This window comes from Siphateles boraxobius, unplaced genomic scaffold (genome assembly GCF_051911475.1).
Source record: "Siphateles boraxobius isolate OS27281-9 unplaced genomic scaffold, OSU_SipBor_1 9, whole genome shotgun sequence".
Classification (NCBI taxonomy): Eukaryota; Metazoa; Chordata; class Actinopteri; order Cypriniformes; family Leuciscidae; genus Siphateles; species Siphateles boraxobius.
Window position 1 is genome coordinate 25,345,308 of NW_027509219.1, and position 19,040 is coordinate 25,364,347.

The following is a 19,040-nucleotide window of genomic DNA, read 5'->3' on the forward strand; positions in this document are numbered from 1 at the left end:
CAAGGGCACATTAGTAAAGAAATGAAAGGGAGCTAACCAACTGACAGTGGCCTAAAATACATTTTTAAGAAATTATATTACTTACATCAAAATCCCTGATGAACAAGAAAGATGAACATGAGCTATGGCTGTTTGGTGAATTCAGCTTCTAATATGTGTTATCGTGTGGATAAGTGTGAATCAGAGAGTGTATTTGTGTGTCCTTCCTCACCTGCATTGGCAAAGAAAATGAGCTGAGAACATTTCCTGTCAGATGGGTTTTTGCAGCAAGCTTCGGCAGTGCAATGCCCAATCCCCCACCCACTTTAGCAAGCCTGTCTCTATCTCTGCATCAGAGCTTCATCAAAATGCCCAGAACTTGACTTGATGTGATTACAAATACATTTGGGGGATTTTTGTGGACATTCTGGGGCTTTTGCTGCAGAAGCCCCTTCTGTTATTTCCTCATTATCAAATAGTCCCTATAAAATGTTAGAAGTAATATTTAATTTACACAAAATAATCTGTTATAATATCATACAGACCATGTTACTGAATGATTACCACCTTCATATACCAAGGTATTTAATAATATAGAAATAAACATGATTATTAAGCAATATCATTTGAGCAAGAGTGTCATTGCTCTAAATATCAGCATTATTACTAACAACAGCGCAACTGAGAGAGTGTGATATTGCTTACATAGAACAGTTAATTGAACAAGTTAAAATTCAGTAACTTACATTTTAGACACAATACCAGTGTGTCTATTGTTGCTCCGCCATCAAATATATTTGCAAACAAAGCCAAAACAAATTAATTCCTACCTCAATGTATTAGCATAGGGTTTTTGTTTTAATTGAGTGAATGATTCAATGACTCACTCATAAAGACTTACTAATTTCTGCCATAAAAAGTATGCAAATTCAGCCACTCAATTCTTTCGTTATTGAATAGTTTGAATCAATGACTCAAAGTCAGCGGCTGAATTTGGAATAGCATACTAACATACTCCAACTTATTTCTGCCATATCTTTAACTACAGAAAAAGTAAGAGTAGTATTCTACAATGCTATTCTGAATTTAACCTGTCACTTCTATTGTTCCGAATGAATCAGTGTTTTAAACAAATCAGTTGAACGAATGAGACAGTGACTCACCCCTAAAGACAGTCAGTTGATGCCACCTACTGGCCGATTGATAAAATATGCAGGAAGAATCGCTGAAAAATCCACAACACTAATCATTCAAAAGTGCCATAGCTGTTAGACCACCGCTCGACCAATCCGATTCAAAGACCAGAACTAAATGTTGTAAAATAAAGTTGTTTATTCCCAGCTGAAAATACATCATGATTAATGATTTAGACTGGTAAAGATTAAAGGTTCAAAGTATTAAAGCGGTGATGAGCAATAAACTATCACCAAGGTGACAAGATCAAGGCCTTGAACCCCAGGTTTCACTTTTCTAAAGTAAGTGTTAGTCGCTTTGGATAATAAATGATCTCCTAAAAGACTAATTAGCAGTAAGACAACACTTAATGTCACCTCATTGAACATTACAGGCGAACGATACCATGAACGGCACCATGTGGACAACAGCCATACAACCTTCCACACCAACAGAGTTCAGCTTGTTCCTCTGTTCAGAGCCCAGCAGAATGAAACCACAGTCTCTGCTGGCTTTTGTGCTGTGCTGAATGCTGTTGTTGTTGTTGGCAGTAGTGCTCGAGCACAGTTTATGACAACAGCAGGCCAGAGCTCACCTCCACCCGGTACATCACCCAGCAGTGTGTGCCATTAATTAAGTCAGCTAATTAAACCATGTTTTTGCAGCCCAACAGCACATTTAAGTGACTGTACACATCTAGAAGACACTGACGGAGGTGCATTAGCATTACAGATTATTAACACAGTCCTATTCTCTCCCGTCCCTTGCTGTTGCTTTCTCAGTTTTTTGGGGTCAGTGTGCGCCTCATAAACGACCTAGATAGCAAATTTGATTAGGGTCTCCTGAATTTGAGGACAGTTGCATCTCAATGCCGCAAATACTGCACTGAGATTTCCTGTAAACTATCTTTTCTTATCTGACATGCTACACAGCATGTCGTCGTTAGGCCTGTATTCAGCAGATAATTTTACTGAAGCAGATAAAACATTGAAAATAACAACTGCAACTTAATACTCGAAGCAGTTAAATGGCTCTTTAGTTTGCCTTTTCATATAACCATAAGTCACCGTTTTTTTTAACTTTCAAGTCAAGCAAATTTTAAACCTCTGGACCTAGTGGCCTACTAATCTATTTTCCATCAACTTTCAGGCAATAGCCTTATTTAGCCTACATTTTATAGGCTATTTTTTAGCCAATATATTTAACGGTCATTATACAGCCAAGCTCCAAAAAGGACAAACATTCTACATAAGACGATACAACTTATACTCCAAGTCTTTTGAACAGGTTTATTTGACTAAAACCATAAAAAACACTTCTTCTTTTTTTCAAAACAAAAACAAAATACTGTAAAAATGGAACAGTAAAAGCTTAAAAGTTACCTTATATATGGTGAAATTTGTAAATGGTTTTACATCACATTATATGTGTATTTTACTACTATAAAAGTACATACAGTATATTAATGTAAAATAATGTAGGGTTTTTGGAGGTATATTTTGTGGCGAAAAGAAAACAGTAAAATGACATTCAAGTCCCTGTGTGACACATCACATGGCAATATTTGATTTAAATAATTTTGTTTCTTATTTTTTTTATATAAGTTACTGTATTATTATTATTATTTACTGTGAATTATTGACAGCAAACCACATTGAGAACTACAGCACAGACCATCAGTACATTTGAGAATTCCTGGAAGGAACTCAGCCATTCTCCCGATTATCTCCTTTTGTGTTTCATGGAATAAAATCATATGGGTTGAACAACAAACAAAATGTTTATTTTTGTGTGAACTATTCTAATAAAACCTTTTGATTAAAACATGCTAAAATCATTGGATACTTACTGAAAAATCCCACATCCAATTCATGTAACAATGACCCACAATCCATCTAGGCTCAGAGCCACGTTCCCTTCTCCATGCTTCTGTGTGCCTCTAGACAGCCCAACAGACAGAAATCCTCCATCTGCCACAGGCTGCCAAGCTTTGCCCACAGGCACTGTCCTGCTTGGCAGGGATCTAGGTGAGCCAGCAGCACTGACACAAAACTACAAATCTTTCAATGCTGCAACTAAAAAGTAACAACCAATAGTTAACAGCAGATGATAAAACAAGTGACAGGAGGACTGGATCAGATTCCTTGAAACTTTAGGATAAACAATACTATGACCTTCTCTCTATTAGTGTGATGTTCTCTCACTCTGCTAATGAGGGAGTCCATGTGCGAATGCTGTGTTCACTCTAATGAAGTCTAATAAACAGGAGCAATTCAAGCCAATTCCAATTTAAATGGAACATACTGCATCCCCCAACTCCATCTCTCTCTCCATCCTTCTCTGCAGGTCTTCAGAGTCAGGGGATCCCTCTAATCTCAAACTGCAACGGCTTTCATGTTTATCAGCTCTTTCAGGTATGATAATGAATCTACCTTGACTTAAAAAGTGACAGACCGACTTTAATTCAACAGGTGTCAAAATATCTACAGTTAACTTCAGTATGACCTCCACTATAAAGCATGGGGATGAGATGTACAGCCCTTATCAATCAGATGCTTACAGAGTTCAGAGCTCTAATCAGTCTTTTATTTAAGACGAGACAGGTAAGAACATTAAAATAGCCTCCAAAATCCAAATTCAGTATTGAAACTTTCAATAGAGATAGAAAAGCTTACTCTGCAAAAACAACAATGCATTCTGCGTGCATAGGACTAGCAAGCCATGCAGCACTGAAGAGCAGTGTGGTGTATATATCTCTGTCTGGGCACACAGAGGAAATGCAGTCACTTACAGTAATCAGCAACTGCCTTCAGTCCTGACTCCTGGCCCAAATATTAAACTGTTTGCAAGTGTGACTCAGATGTCATTACATACTACTCAGAAAACCAGATTATAAGGCAGTTTAATTTAGTCTCTACACCTGCATTTTGTCCCTTTAAGTGCATTCTCATCATTAAAGTGCAGCAAATACTGATAATCAAATACTGATATTTGAATTCGTAACTGCCTTTATTTGTTTTATTCTGAGATAAGTGCAATGCTATAAGTGTAAAAAGCTTGCAACTTTGGAAATGATGAGAAATTATGAAGGACATCATTAGCATTCATTGGTACAGTCAAAATACCTGAGTGAAAAATAAATATACAAAAAATTATTGGAAATACATTTATTTTATGCTAAGTATAATACAATACATTATATATGTATGTACTTAATATAAATATCCTGCAATTGTACTTTTGATATACTTTTGATATAGGCCTACTTAAAGTCTGCTGAATTGGTACAACTAATTTTGTACTTAATGCACTTTAGATATCCGGAAGTTGTGCTGAGGTCCAACTAAAGATATACTTAAGTATATTTGATTGTGCTAAAGTGGAAATATTGCAAGTATACTTTAGGTACACTTTAAATATCTTGCATTTAAAAGACTAGGGCCTATTATAGTACAGAGATCATATCCTTACTAATATTAGTGATATTAAAACCCATTTTAGGGTTAACATTAAGAAATGCTAGTACTAGTGTTGATTTCTAGAAAGAAATGGCATCTGCAAGGATTTTCAGTAAGGATTTAGACCGTACCATAGTACTGAGACAGCTCTCATTAGAGTCACAAATGATTTGCTCTTATCATCCGATCGTGGTTGAATCTCTCTATTAGTGCTACTCAATCTTAGTGCTACATATTGACCACAACATTTATTTAAATAGACTTGAAAATTATGTTAGCATTAGTGGAATTGCATTAGCATGGTTTAAATCATACTTATCTGACCCTTTATTAGTTTGTATCAGTAAATCAAGAGATGTCTTATCGATAAAAAGTTCAGTATGGCGTACCACAAGGCTCAGTACTAGGACCGTTGCTGTTCACTCTGTACTAGAGCCCTGTGCGGGACTGTTTTCTTTATCCTGCTCCCGCCCACCGAATTTCACCGTTTCCCATTCCCGCCCGCAGCAAAGTTCAAACCGCCCGCTCCCGCGAGATTTGCGTTGGGTCCCGTGGGACCCGGCGGGATTCAATGCCAATGCAGCTACTCTGTATGCTACCCTTAGGAGATATCATTAGGAAGCATGGCATTAGTTTTCACTGTTATGCTGACGATACTCAGCTCTATATTTCTTCACGCCCTGACAAAACTTACCAATTCACAAAATTAACAGAATGCATAGCTGATATAAAAAACTGGATGACTAGTAATTTCCTACTACTTAATTCTGAAAAAAAAGAGATTCTATTTATTGGACAAAAAACTTCCTCGCGTAATAACCTAGAATACTGTCAAACACTTGATGGCTGCTCTGTCAAGTCTTCGTTGTCAGTTAGGAACCTGGGTGTGCTCTTTGATACCAGTCTTTCATTTGAATGACACTTTTCTAGTATCTGAAAAACGAATTTTTCCATCTTAAAAATATATCTAAATTACGTTATATGCTCTCAATGACCAATGCAGTACAATTAGTTCATACGTTCATGACATCAAGGCTAGATTATTGTAATGCTCTTATGGGTGGTTGCCCTGCACGCTTAATAAACAAACTACAGCTGGTCCAAAACCTAGCAGCTAGAGTTCTTACCAGAACCAGGAAGTATGACCATATTAGCCCGGGCCGGTAATGCCAACACTGCATTGGCTCCCTATTAAACATTGTATAAATTTTACAAAGCACTAGATGGTTTCGCTCCCCAGTACTTGAGCAAGCTCTTAACGTATTATAGTCCTTCACGTCTATTGCGATCTTAAAATTCCGGCCAGTTGATAATACCTAGAATATCAAAATCAACTGCTGGCGGTAGATCCTTTTCCTATTTAGCACCAAAACTTTGGACCAAAAGCAGACACACTCTGTCAGTTTAAATCTAGATTAAAAACACATCTCTTCAACCTGGCATACACATAGAACACTATACATTCCTATTATTCAAATCAGTTAAATGATTATTAGGCTGCATAAATTAGGTCAGCTGGAACCGGGAACACTTCCTATAACACCTGATGTACTCGCTACATCATAAAAAAAATGGCATCTACGATAATTTTAATCTTTCTGTTTATTCCGAGGTTAACTGTAATCAGCCGGACCTGGGCCGTATCCAGATCAGATGGTGGATTTGCGTCTAGACACGACCACAACGCATCCCTGAAATGTCAGCAAAGCTTGTGTCAACTAGACTCTCCCCTGTGAAGGCCTCATCGACACGACAGCCATCGGCACTGATCCTCAACAAACTCGTCTCCATACACGCATGATGACTCCGATCTTCAACCAGATGAACTGCATAATATAATGTTCCCATCCAATCTGACTTTTGACCTGTAATGCTGCCCGAATCATAATCATACACTGTTCGTTCTTGGCCAACAAAGGAGAAAGGAGAAATTCTTCACGGACCACAATCAGAATCAGAATCAGATGGTTCAATGGTTTGTTAATTTGTTTTTAAAAGCACTCCAGCATTCTTTCCTATCTTAGCCACATCTCAGTGCTCTCAAGTGCATCTTAAAATTGTCTTAAGAATGTTATGTTTTTTGTACTGTAGATACGCAGACTTTTGTGAATCTCTGGGTTCCTTTAAGGATAGACTAAACAAGAGCAAGAATCAAGACACACACGCAAAGGACAATCTGCATCTGCGTTTTATTGTTGTGCAATTATTGTTGTGCTGTAATAATTCAGCTTTGCACACTCTTTTGACTATGTGGGAATATGAACAACTAACCTGCAGCCATTCTCCGCAAATCTACAACCACATGCCTTAGGATGTGACATAGTGCAAGTGTTTAAATAACCAGCCACACTTCTGAACATGCGACTGGCTACTTCTAGAGATATTTCTCCATATCCACTTCATCAAGAATGACAGGGATATTATTCATATATACAATCTAATCTGAATAAGTTTTTCTAAAATGTATTCATTAAAACTAACCAGTAAATTTTTTTAATTGCTAGAAAGTAATCCATAAGTGGGCCTATTTGGATTTTTAGGATTTTACAATGTATCCATTACATACTAGGACTTAATAATAATATAGTGACATAGTTATTAATAATAATAGTTATTATTATTGTATTGTAACAAATTGCATATGTCATTGAATGGAGATTTCTACACTGTAATTATACATTTGAGTACTGAGTAATATTAATAGGGTTAGGATTTGGTTTGGTTTAGGGTTAGTTCGTTGCATATATTTATGGATAATTTATAGTTATTACTTTAGTAACAACATGTAACATTTAACAATGACACTGTAAAAAAGTGTTAGCGAAAAATTAGGTTACACTTTATTTTAAGTCGATGTAGTTACATTGTACTTACTCAAATAAGTAGGGTTAGGGTTAGTTACTTGTAATTATGCATACTTTACTGTCATTACTATAGTGTACATAACGTGTAACTATATGTCTAAAGTGTTAGCAAAAACTAGAATTGGTACCAGCAAAAAATTGAATACATAATATTCAGAGATGAATATTTGAACCACAGGATAACACTTGGATAACACTTTATTTTACAGTGTTACATGTAGTTACTGTATTAATAACTATACATTATGCATAATTACATGCAATTAACCCTAAACCAAACCCTCATCCTAATCCTAACATGTAAGTACATGTAGTTAATTATTATTACTCAGTACTTAAATGTATAATTACACTGTAATACTGACACCTTAAAATAAAGTGCAACCAAAAACATTTACTAAATTTGTAACTAAAATAGTTACATTCCACTATTAGGATTGTGACTAATAGCAATTAAATATAGTATTAGTATGTAAAAAGTACTATTGAATTGATACTAGTCAGTACTACTAGCATTAAAACTGTATTAGTAACTCTAAATTAATTGTTGCTAGTTACATTGAAAAAGATACTAGTCACTAGTGGATTGTTGACTAATTTACTAAAAGCATTGGTGACATTAATGTACTTACTAGTAGACACTAGTAGATACTAGTTAGACCTGAAGCAATAGACAAAAAGATATAGCATCATATTTAAAAACGCAAATAATTAACAAACAAAATAAACTGTTAAACTTTTAAAATACACTAAAGAGACACAAATTCTCCACTACTTTGCCCATCATTATTCTGATCTGTCACAGCAACTTCCTTCCACAAAGCACCGTGTCTAAAGTCTTTGTTCTAGACCGAGGAAATGTATCTGCACTGAACTGATGAGGAACAGCACCACACATGCTGTGCGCTGCAGCCCAAACTAAAACTGACCTTGTAGCAAATGATCAAGCTTTTGCTCCACAATGCTGACAGACTGAAACAGAGATGCTCCGCTGGGGAAAGCCTCACTGTCAGTGTCACGTACAATGAACGCCTATTATTTTGCATTCACGGGAAAACGTTTCAGCAGCATAACCAATGCCTTCACATACTGTGAAAAGAAACGTAAAAAGTATGTTACCTTGTTGTGGTTTCAGTAAAAACAGTGAGGCTCATTTTCATCGCCGGTAGTTGATCCGACCGTGGCGTGTTCAATGTGAGTAACAAGGGTTGAACGAACAGTTGACAGTGTAGGAAAAGCCCCGCCTCTGTGTTCCTATTGGTTCATGTTTCCTGTCACTCAAGCGTCACCGGAGTAAAGCTGTGTAGCCATGGCAACTGCGTTTCCAATACCGCTTTTCTTAGCCAATAGAGTATGGTTCCATTTCAAGAAGTAACACCCACTTCTCATGGACAAGAGTCATTGGATAAAACGTGTGTCAATCAAAGTAAGGCTTTACTAAAGGCGGGAACCCTTGAGTTCGATTATTATAATGTATGCAAATGTATTTCTTTACCGAAATGCATCATGACAAACCACTGTTCAAATCGCCACAAAAATGCAAATTCGTCTACGTGCGCATCACATTTTTCCAGACAACTGCGATTTATGCATGTGTACAGGGGTGGAAAAGAAATAAATAAAAAATATAAAAACAGCCATAGGTCATTTTTACACAAAACCATAAATATCAAGTTTTGTTGGTAAAATGTAAAAAAAAACCTCACATTTAGTTCTATTTGATGCCCTATTTTTTTTTTTTTATAAAGCAACTCCAACATACAATGACCTGAATATGCTGATACAGGTCATTTTACAGAAGTCCAGTCTCTGCATGATGAACAAACAATATCTAATTGCATGTTAAAAATCACCAAAATCAGAATTAACACCACAGATAGACCACATGGCAAATTCTCAGTTTGTTTATAGAAGGCAATCAGTCCCACAGTTAAGTTTGCTCAAGTTCAAGGATGCACAAATGGTACCATATTTAGTCAAAACACAGCTCACAAATGTTATTCTACAGAAATGTGATTCTTGGAAGCAGAAGGGGAAGATCTGCGCTGCCCAGAAGGATGCGGGATTGGGTCAGAAGGAGGAAGGACAAGCTCAGGAGTGGGTGTATAGTAGTCTGGGTGGCTCTTGCTTCGGTGAGCTGTGACATTGTCTCTCTTTTCAAAGCGACGACCGCAGATCTCACAGGGGAACTGGTAGGTGCTCTCAGCATTATGCTTCCGCATATGCCAATTCAGAGAGGCTTTCTGTCGACAGGTAAAGCCACACACCTCACACCTGAGAAAGAGAGAAGGGGTGAGTTTTATCCGGAGCTGAAAACTGTTGTAGCAAAGCCTTGAGTAGTTGTTGTGCTAAATTTTGATGAAATGTTCATGCAAAAATGCGTTTGTGAGGTAAGCTAGCTTTGGTATAAACAAAGGGCCTAGTGCACATGTGTGTGGTGAAACTCATACTGCAGTGGTTTCTCTCCAGTGTGTATCCTGCGGTGGATGATCAGGTTACTGCTGGTTCGGAACGCCCGAGCACAGAACTCACAGATATAGTCTCTCTGATCTCACAGGCACAAAGAATCATATAGACAGAAGCATGTTACTAACCACAACATAAAAAAACATCACTCATCTCTACTGCTTACTGTACTTGTCCAGTGGTTCCTAAGTGGGTTTGCTTCTAGACATAGATTTAACATTGGAAAACAAATTTTTTTAGCATACAAACTAAACAAAACTTTCTCTAAAATGTATTATTATTAATTTTACTGTAATTGCATTTACAAGTTCATGTTGACCCAACTCCTACCCCTTAAACCTAAACATACCACCAAACCTGTCCCTACCCTTACCCGTGTTCCATCTCAATAGCAGTAAACATGAATTATGATATAATGTACTTATTGTGATCCAATAAGTATATTGTGCCAAATAATTCATTTTTTGACGCAAGTACATAATAGTATATAGACAGACACAATAAAAAGTGGGAACTTTTTTTTCAAAGATTTTTTTCACCTTGTCCATTTTTGCATCTACTTAATTTGGATTCTACATGACTTCAGTGAAATGTAGATGAATTTGTAGACTACAGTAGACTGGACTTTGATAAGACACCCAGCATTTTACATCAACAATAAAAGATTGGGTAAAGTTTTTCTTCTTTTAAAAGTTGATAAACCTATTTTATTCCATTCCTACCAATGCACAACTATGCTTAATGGTTACTTGCACAACTTTATGGTTATTTGCATTTAGCATTGTTGTTTACCTGCTGTCAAAACAGACCTGCAACCCACAAGCCAATAACCACTGGATTAGAAGAATCGAATTTCCATGTTATTTATATACAATATATATATATATATATATATATATATATAAATATATATATATATATATATAAATCCAGTGGTTATTGGCTTGTGGGCTTTATTGGCTTGTATATATATATTTACAATTACATTCATTCATTTAGCAGACGCTTTTATCCGAAGCGACTTACAAATGAGAACCATAGAAGCAGTTAAACTAACAGTAGGACAACAATATGTATGTGCTATGACCCCTCTGTTTAATCTAACGCAGTAAAAAACATTTTTTTTTTAATTTATAAAGAGAAGAGAAGAGATGTTAGTATTAATGGATCAAGTGCTGCCGAAAAAGATGGTTCCTCAGCCGTTTCTTGAAAATGGCAACGGACTCGGCAGCTCGGGTAGAGTTAGGCAGATCATTCCACCAGCAGGGAACAGTCCAGGTTAAGGTCAGAGAAAGAGATTTTGTGCCTCTTTGTAATGGCACCACAAGACGACATTCGCTTGCAGAGCGCAAGTTTCTTGATGGCACATAAGTCTGAAGTAATGAGTTTAGGTAAAAGGGAGCAGAGCCAGTGGTTGTTCTGTAGGCAAACGTCAGTGACTTTAATTAGATACGAGCGGCAACTGGCAACCAGTGCAGTTTTGTGAGGAGAGGAGAGACTAGTGCTCTCTTTAGCTCATTAAAGACCACTCTATCTGCAGCATTCTGGATCAGTTGCAGAGGTTTGACAGTGCAGACTGGAAGACCAGCCAGGAGAGCATTACAATAGTCCAGACTGGATAGAACAAGCGCTTGGACAAGGAGTTGTGTAGCATGCTCTGATAGGAAGGGCCTGATCATCCTAATGTTGTACAAGGCAAATCTGCAGGACCGGGCAGTTCTAGCAATGTGGTCTGTGAAGTTCATTTGATCATCAATCACAACTCCATGGTTCCTGGCTGTCCTTTATGGAGTTATGGATGACGAGCCTAGCTGAATGGTGAAGTTGTGATGAAGTGTTGGGTTGGCCGAGACCACAAGCAGCTCAAGCAGCAGTATGTATATACAGTACCTTCTCAAAAAATTAGCATATTGTGATAAAGTTCATTATTTTCCATAATGTAATGATAAAAATTAAACTTTCATATATTTTAGATTAATTGCACACCAACTGAAATATTTCTGGTCTTTTATTGTTTTAATACTGATGATTTTGGCACTGTGAGCAGGTGCCAGGTCGTGCTGAAAAATGAAATCAGATGGAAGCATGAAGTGCTCCAAAATCTCCTGATAGCTAGCTGCATTGACCCTGCCCTTGATTAAACACAGTGGACCAACACCAGCAGCTGACATGGCACCGCAGACCATCACTGACTGTGGGTACTTGACACTGGACTTCAGGCATTTTGGGATCTCTCCAGTCTTCCTCCAGTCTCTGGCACCTTGATTTCTGAATGACATGCAAAATTTGCTTTCATTCGAAAAAAGTACTTTGGACCACTGAGCAACAGTCCAGGTCAGGCGCTTCTGCCGCTGTTTCTGGTTCAAAAAGTGGCTTGACCTGGGGAATGCGGCACCTATAGCCCATTTCCTGCACACGCCTGTGCACGGTGGCTCTGGATGTTTCTACTCCAGACTCAGTCCACTGCTTCCGCAGGTCCCCCAAGATCTGGAATCGGTCCTTCTCCACAATCTTCCTCAGGGTCCGGTCACCTCTTCTCGTTATGCAGTGTTTTTTGCCACACTTTTTCCTTCCCACAGACTTCTCACTGAGGTGCCTTGATACAGCACTCTGGGAACAGCCTATTTGTTCAGAAATTTCTTTCTGTGTCTTACCCTCTTGCTTGTGGGTATCAATGATGGCCTTCTGGACAGCAGTCAGGTCGGCAGTCTTACCCATGATTGCGGTTTTGAGTAATGAAACAGGCTGGGAGTTTTTAAAAGCCTCAGGAATCTTTTGCAGGTGTCTAGAGTTAATTAGTTGATTCAGATGATTAGGTTAATAGCTCGTTTAGAGACCCTTTTCATGATATGCTAATTTTTTGAGATAGGAATTTTGGGTTTTCATGAGAGTTATGCCAAAATCATCAGTATTAAAACAATAAAAGACCTGAAATATTTCAGTTGGTGTGCAATTAATCTAAAATATATGAAAGTTTAATTTTTATTATTACATTATGGAAAATAATGAACTTTATCACGTATATAGTGCCTGTCCAAAACTACACTGGATTACATCTATCACATAAATCATTCATATAGACTGAATACTCACTACTGTGCAACTTTTCATGTTCCTTCAGATGCTTCTTGAAGTTGAATGACTTGCTGCAGGGGGGGTGCGAGCAGGTGAAGGTCTTCTGCTGGAGATGCTGGTACTTGATATGATGCTGAGGAAAGGAACAGATTGTGAGATCCTTTGCCATCCGGTCTCAGTGTTGACGCTTTTCCATAAAACCTTGCAATCAACGTAATTCTGTTTTAAATAAAGTTTCTTTTCTAACAGTCAGATCAGTGCAGAACAATTGGAAATGTTTTAGTCTAGTAAAGACTAATGAATGTGCCATGGACAGTCAATACTGACTCAGCACTCACATTGAGATATTGCCGACTAGAGAAAATCTTATCGCAGCCTTGAAACTCACAAGGCAAAATCACTTTGGATGTTGATTTTCTGTAAACACAGAGATCAGTATCATGTAATATGACGTCAAGATATACAATAGGACACAATAGGATATACTATAGGACATCATAAGGCATTCAAAATAAAACCATGAAAATATCACCAAATAAATAAATAAATTACTGTTCTAATATTAAAACTTATATAAATATACATACATTTTATATAAATGTAAAATACTGCAAATATTTTATAAACAATATTTATATTGGTAAATTGAAAAAACATACCGTTTTCTCTTGCCACCAATCTGGGACACATCATCTTTCAAAAACTGTGAACTGGAGAGAAAATGGTAAAGAAGTTGTAACATTTCTTGTTAGAAATCCTAAAATATAAAAAAATATGTGCAGTTAGAAAAACCACCTGTTATTTTTAAGTGTTCCTGCCTTTTTGTTGGTGTTGTGTTTCTCACTAGGATCTGCTCTACTCTGGATCCCTCTGTTGGTTAAATTCAGCACTGCAACTTCCTCATTGCTAGGAGACAGAGACTTGGCTTAACATATGTCTAATTGATTCATTAAAAGATTAGATGAATAGAGGAAATACCTATCAGGGGGGCTTTGGTTTTCAATGCAAACCCTGGCAGGATCATCTTCGGTCATCTCATCACTGTCTGCTGAAGACCTGACAATAAGAAAAAGATTGAGGAGACATAATGAAACTAAATATAATAAATACAGCTAAACATTCAAATATGCAAAAATATATACCTATGTTCTGAATGCGAAAAGTCAGCTGCCACATTATTTCCTTTCTGTGTCTCAGAAGTCTCAGTCACTGTAACACCTTAACACATGGTTCTAGTTATTCCTTAAAAAACAAAAACAGCATATCTATTTGAGAAAAATCCTTAAAAACAAAGTCACCTGCATTCATGTTGTCTCCGAACGTTTGAGACCTTGTATTGTTTTTCTGTTCAGTGTCATTTGTGGTAACTTCAGCGTTTTCTCGTAGTTGCCGTCTGGTTTTAAATCTAGTCATCATCACCTCTTGTCTTTCTATCTCTGCGTCTGGATCCTTCAGCCGCCTCCTGCCTCGTTGTTTGAGTCTCTTTGGGCTGGCTGCAGCTATTTCACCTTTGCTTTTAGATGTCTTTGCCTTCTCCATCTTAATAGGAGACCACAAAAAGTGATGTCCGTCTTCACAGGTGTACTTGAGACACACGTCCACCCCACAGTCCTTGGAATCAGATTCAGCTTCTCTTTTCCCTGTTGCATGAGCACTCTGATCTTGAACTGTTGGTTTTGTGACAGGCCGAGAATGCAGGACAGGGGGGAAAAGGCACATCCGCCCATGGTTGTGGACCAGCAGGATAAGTTCTTGCAAAGATTCCTTGGTAGTTGATAGGGTGCTTGTGATCTCTCCTTTCCCATCACCTAAAGAAGCCATAGTGACATGTAAAACTAAAGTAGACATTCGACACACACACACACACACACACACACACATATATATATATATGTATTAGAGGTGGGCATAGATTAATTTTTTGAATCTAGATTAATCTCACTGGAATCTTGGAATTAATCTAGATTAATCTAGATTAAAATGGCTCATTTGAATTCTGCCGAAGGCATTCAGAATATGTGTGCTACCCAAATAATAACTAAAAGTAAGTCTTTGAGAATAGTTTGCCTCGCGTAGGGATGTGAATTTCTGCCAAAAATGCCATTCGACAATAGAGGAGCAAAAGTCGAATATCGTTCAAAGAAAATTATAAAATAAAATAAATAAATAAAACGCACAATTACAATGACAGAAAGGGAGGCCAATTTCATCTTTAGCGATTTGTCATCAAACAAACTGTTTATTAATTGAACAAGTAACATGTTTTCGTCGTTTTTTTTTAAACATAGTAATTTAGGCTAATTGGAAGAAGAAAAAAAACAATAAGCACGATGTAGCTACAGTCCGTTTTTGCATCGCCAAACCAGATGCTCGTTAGATCAAAAAATAATGTCATATGTCATAATGATTTTATGTGAACCTCCTCCTTTTTATGTGAAGCCTCCTCCTTTTTAAACAAATTAGTTTCAATCTATGTAAACTATTCGTGTGACTATGCCCCTGCGCAATACACACACATTTCCGCTGGATGGCGGGTGTTCATTTAATAAACTGTACACAGTGGTAGCTTATTTATTTTGTAGCCTATAAATTAATGTATATGTCCAACGGATAATGTCATACTTTTTAGTAGTGCTATCGTGGCGTAATAATGTGTTTGGTTGTAAAATGTATTACCTGAATGAAATGAAATCGAATGTATCGTCCTGTGGAATCATTCATTCACAGACAGCTTACGAAGGTGTTCAACTAATAAAGATCTTCATCGCTGGCAAAAAATATGATGCATTTGCAGATTTGCTTTCACTAGACTAAACTGTAGCTCTTGATGTTCTTAAATCTTCCTGTTACGACTCCGTGTCCAGTGTGATTGAACGCGCTTCAGACGATTCGGTGCGTGAGGAACTGAACAGAACTGATTCGCGAACCGATTTAGACAGATCTGCCAACAGAATCGAACCAAAAGAGTGATTCATTTGTAAATTGAACATGCCCATATATATATATATATATATATATATATATATATATATATATATAAGTGAGAGAGAGAGAGAGAGAGAGAGAGAGAGAGAGAGAGAGAGATAGATAGATAGAAAGAGAGAAACCAAATGCAAAGTGACAAATAGATTTCATGATTCTCAGATTAACATGGCCAAAAACATTGCAAAAATAATTTTCTTAAGGCCTGTTCACACCAAAGTTGATTACTATAAAGTTTTAATTATTCTTCTAATTCTATATGAATAGAGATGTCCACACCACAGCTATAACGATAACAATATCGTTACAATCACTTTCAGAGCGATTTTTCGGTTCAGAGTGATTCCAGCTGAGGACTAATAAAAACATTGACAGCCAATCAGAACAAACAGAATGATATCGTCCGCTGGTGTGAATGCTAATATAGTTATCTTTTTTACTCTGTATTTTCTCTTTTCCAGTGCAAATATTTTAACATTCTTAAATCATGATAGATTTGCTTTACAATAAAGGGAAGAATAAGATAATTTATGCTTAAAGTTAGTTTAAAAATAAATTCATAAATTTAAGCATAAATGTAGTTCCCCTCAAAATGAAAATTTCCTAATAATTTACTCACCCCAATGCCATCCAAGATATCCATGTCTTTCTTTCCTCAGTGGAAGACAAAATACGTTTTTTGAGGAAAATATTTCTGGATTTTTCTTCGAATAATGGATTACAATGACAACCACTGTTTTGAAGTCCAAATCAATGCAGTTTCAAAGGTCTTTGAAGTGCATGAAAATGCTGTGCACGATCGCAGCTGAGGAAGAGGGTCTCGTCTAGCGAAACAATAGGTCATTTTCAACAAAAAAAAAAAAATATATATATTTTATTTATTTATTTATTTATTATTATTTTATTTTTTAACTACAATTGTGCGGATTGAGCTGATCTGCAACGCGCCGGGAACTACGTCATCACGTTGAAAGTCCATGTCGATGTCGCTGGCGCCGGCGGAAGTACCGTCCCACTCGACCATACGAAGAAGGATGGTACTTCCGCCGGCGACATGGACATCGTCATGACCTTTCAACGTGATGACGTAGTTCCCGGCGCGTTGCAGATCAGCTCAATCCGCACAATTGTAGTTAAAATGTATATATATATATATATATATTATTTTTTTGGAAAATGACCTATCGTAATGACTCTCTTCCTCAGCTGCGATCGTGCACATCATTTTTAAGCACTTCAAAGACCTTTGAAACCGCATTGATGTGGACTTCAAAACAGTGGTTGTCATTGAAGTCCATTATTCGAAGAAAAATCCAGAAATGTTTCCTCAAAGAACGTATTTTCTCTTCCACTGAGGAAAGAAAGACAGGGATATCTTGGATGGCATTGGGGTGAGTAAATTATTAGGAAATTTTCATTTTGAGGTGAACTAATCCTTTAGAAATCAGTCAGTGGGGTAAGTAAAAAAAACGTAAACTTAAAGGGATAATAAAATTATTTCTTACACCAGTGACATTTTTGTTTTGTTTTAGCATAAACACTTAATGTTGATACATTATTCAGAAAATAAGACTTAATATCTTGTATTTTGATTTGATGGAAACAAGACAAAAATAGCCTACTAAGAAAATAGTTTTTGCAGTGAATGTTTTAAAATGTTGCACTTAACTTAGTTATGAAGTCATACAGGTTTAGAACAACTTTATACAAAAATGACAAAGTATTATAGAGTAAATTATGTCATAATTATCATTTTGTGGATGGACTATCCCTTTAAATGTGGTTTACCTGAGCACTTGATGCAAACTCTTGAAACGTAGCTGCAAAACAGGAAGGAGTTGTCATCGTCAGTTAGACCTCATATTATCTATCTATAATGCTTCACACCACCAAAAGACTTGGCTGTCAGCCAAACTTTAATACGTTTTGAACTCCATAAACCACAAGTTCATCTTTGTTTTTCTGCCTATACTTCATTTTAAGCCCACTCATAATTCCTGTCTTTTCCCCGTATGATCTGGAACAGGATCACAACAAATGGAAAAAAATCAAGTCTCTACAAAGCCAGAATCAACAACTGCAAATGTGATTTAACTGGAATTCTAGAGCGCGCATCCAACGAACTGTCATCTAGTTTGGGTCTAAGGGTAACTGTATCTCTCTGACTGTATCATACCTCTGCAGCAGATGCTGAGCGAGCTCTGAGTGAAGAGAGAAGCCCAGTTTCTCTTTGAGATGACCCCAGCTCTCCAGACACGAGCCCAGCCGCACGCGAGACTTGCTCCTGCGCGCATCCAACTCCCTGCGCCGCTGACTGCGAGGAGTATCGCTAGAGGACGACATCAGGTGCCACACAAACACTGAAAACAGCAGAGAGAAACACAATGACAATTATGTGTAGTTGATTTTTTTTAGGGAAAGTGCCACCCATAGCTGCTCTCAGGCCTCATTTAAAATATATGCGCATAATATGACACAGAGTACGTTTATTAAGGTAAAGTTACAACAACAAAGACATAACATAAGAAACAGAAGACATGAAACCTCTGGCATACCTTAAATAAGACCCTACGCGATAGTCTTTGCGGGGCCCACTCGCTCGAACTGTTGCCCTTTTAAGGAGGAACCGCTCAGTCAATCAACAGACTATCGCTTGACTCAGTGTAAAGAGCATGACATTTATCTCGCGACGAAAGATATGCTACATAAAAGTAATGAATATCAGCTGAATTCATCTGCTTAATACAATTATTTCAAGAATGTCTTCAGTTCTATAGTATTTTGTCAAGCGAGCTGAAGAAAGAGAAACAGAATCGGAAGTTTCCTGTCCCAGAATTCTTCACGGCATAGCTAGGATCTATGGGAAATGTAGTCCGAGAATAATTACACCGATGTTATAATTTTACATGATCAGAACAGTGTTTTATGTGTTAAAAGACTTGGCCTATAAGTCATTTCTACAAAAAAAACTGTGCAAATAAAATAGTAGAATCTTTTAATATGCATAACAACAATGTAGGCCTACCTACCAAAGTGCTGTACA

The 19,040-nt window shown here is 37.1% G+C and overlaps 2 protein-coding genes across 4 annotated transcripts in view; both read right to left on the minus strand.

The window, feature by feature from the left end:
- Positions 1 to 8,701, minus strand: part of fcho1 (FCH and mu domain containing endocytic adaptor 1) — a 48,018-nt gene extending 39,317 nt beyond the window's left edge. For both annotated transcript variants that reach the window (XM_077224313.1, XM_077224311.1), the window contains exon 1: positions 8,594 to 8,701. The gene's annotated coding sequence lies outside the window, so the exon portion shown is untranslated. The remainder of the gene's footprint in view (positions 1 to 8,593) is intronic.
- A 661-nt stretch (positions 8,702 to 9,362) lies between these two features.
- On the minus strand, positions 9,363 to 18,855 carry znf692 (zinc finger protein 692). Of its 2 annotated transcripts, none has more exons than XM_077224326.1 (12): positions 18,553 to 18,855; positions 18,174 to 18,357; positions 17,786 to 17,817; positions 14,314 to 14,823; positions 14,158 to 14,233; positions 13,994 to 14,071; positions 13,811 to 13,921; positions 13,675 to 13,725; positions 13,354 to 13,432; positions 13,034 to 13,148; positions 9,925 to 10,024; positions 9,363 to 9,748 (listed from the first exon to the last, which is right to left on the minus strand). In XM_077224326.1, exons 2-12 carry the CDS (start codon positions 18,338 to 18,340, stop codon positions 9,472 to 9,474), a joined length of 1,596 nt encoding a protein of 531 aa, XP_077080441.1. In that variant the 5' UTR covers positions 18,341 to 18,357; positions 18,553 to 18,855; the 3' UTR covers positions 9,363 to 9,471. The 2 variants fall into 2 exon arrangements, with proteins under 2 accessions (XP_077080441.1, XP_077080442.1); XM_077224327.1 differs by having other exon boundaries at positions 13,811 to 13,885; positions 18,553 to 18,836.
- Between the last annotated feature and the right edge of the window lie 185 nt (positions 18,856 to 19,040).

What these genes read in the sequence shown, in the direction of transcription:
- znf692 (XM_077224326.1), bottom strand. Translation starts at nt 18,340, where the DNA reads ATGTCGTCCTCTAGCGATACTCCTCGCAGTCAGCGGCGCAGGGAGTTG. An exon ending in AGTTTGCATCAAGTGCTCAG is followed by an intron (nt 14,824 to 17,785) that starts GTAAACCACATT and finishes TGGCTTCTTTAG; the next exon opens with GTGATGGGAAAGGAGAGATC. An exon ending in CTAGTCGGCAATATCTCAAT is followed by an intron (nt 13,149 to 13,353) that starts GTGAGTGCTGAG and finishes TCCTTTCCTCAG; the next exon opens with CATCATATCAAGTACCAGCA.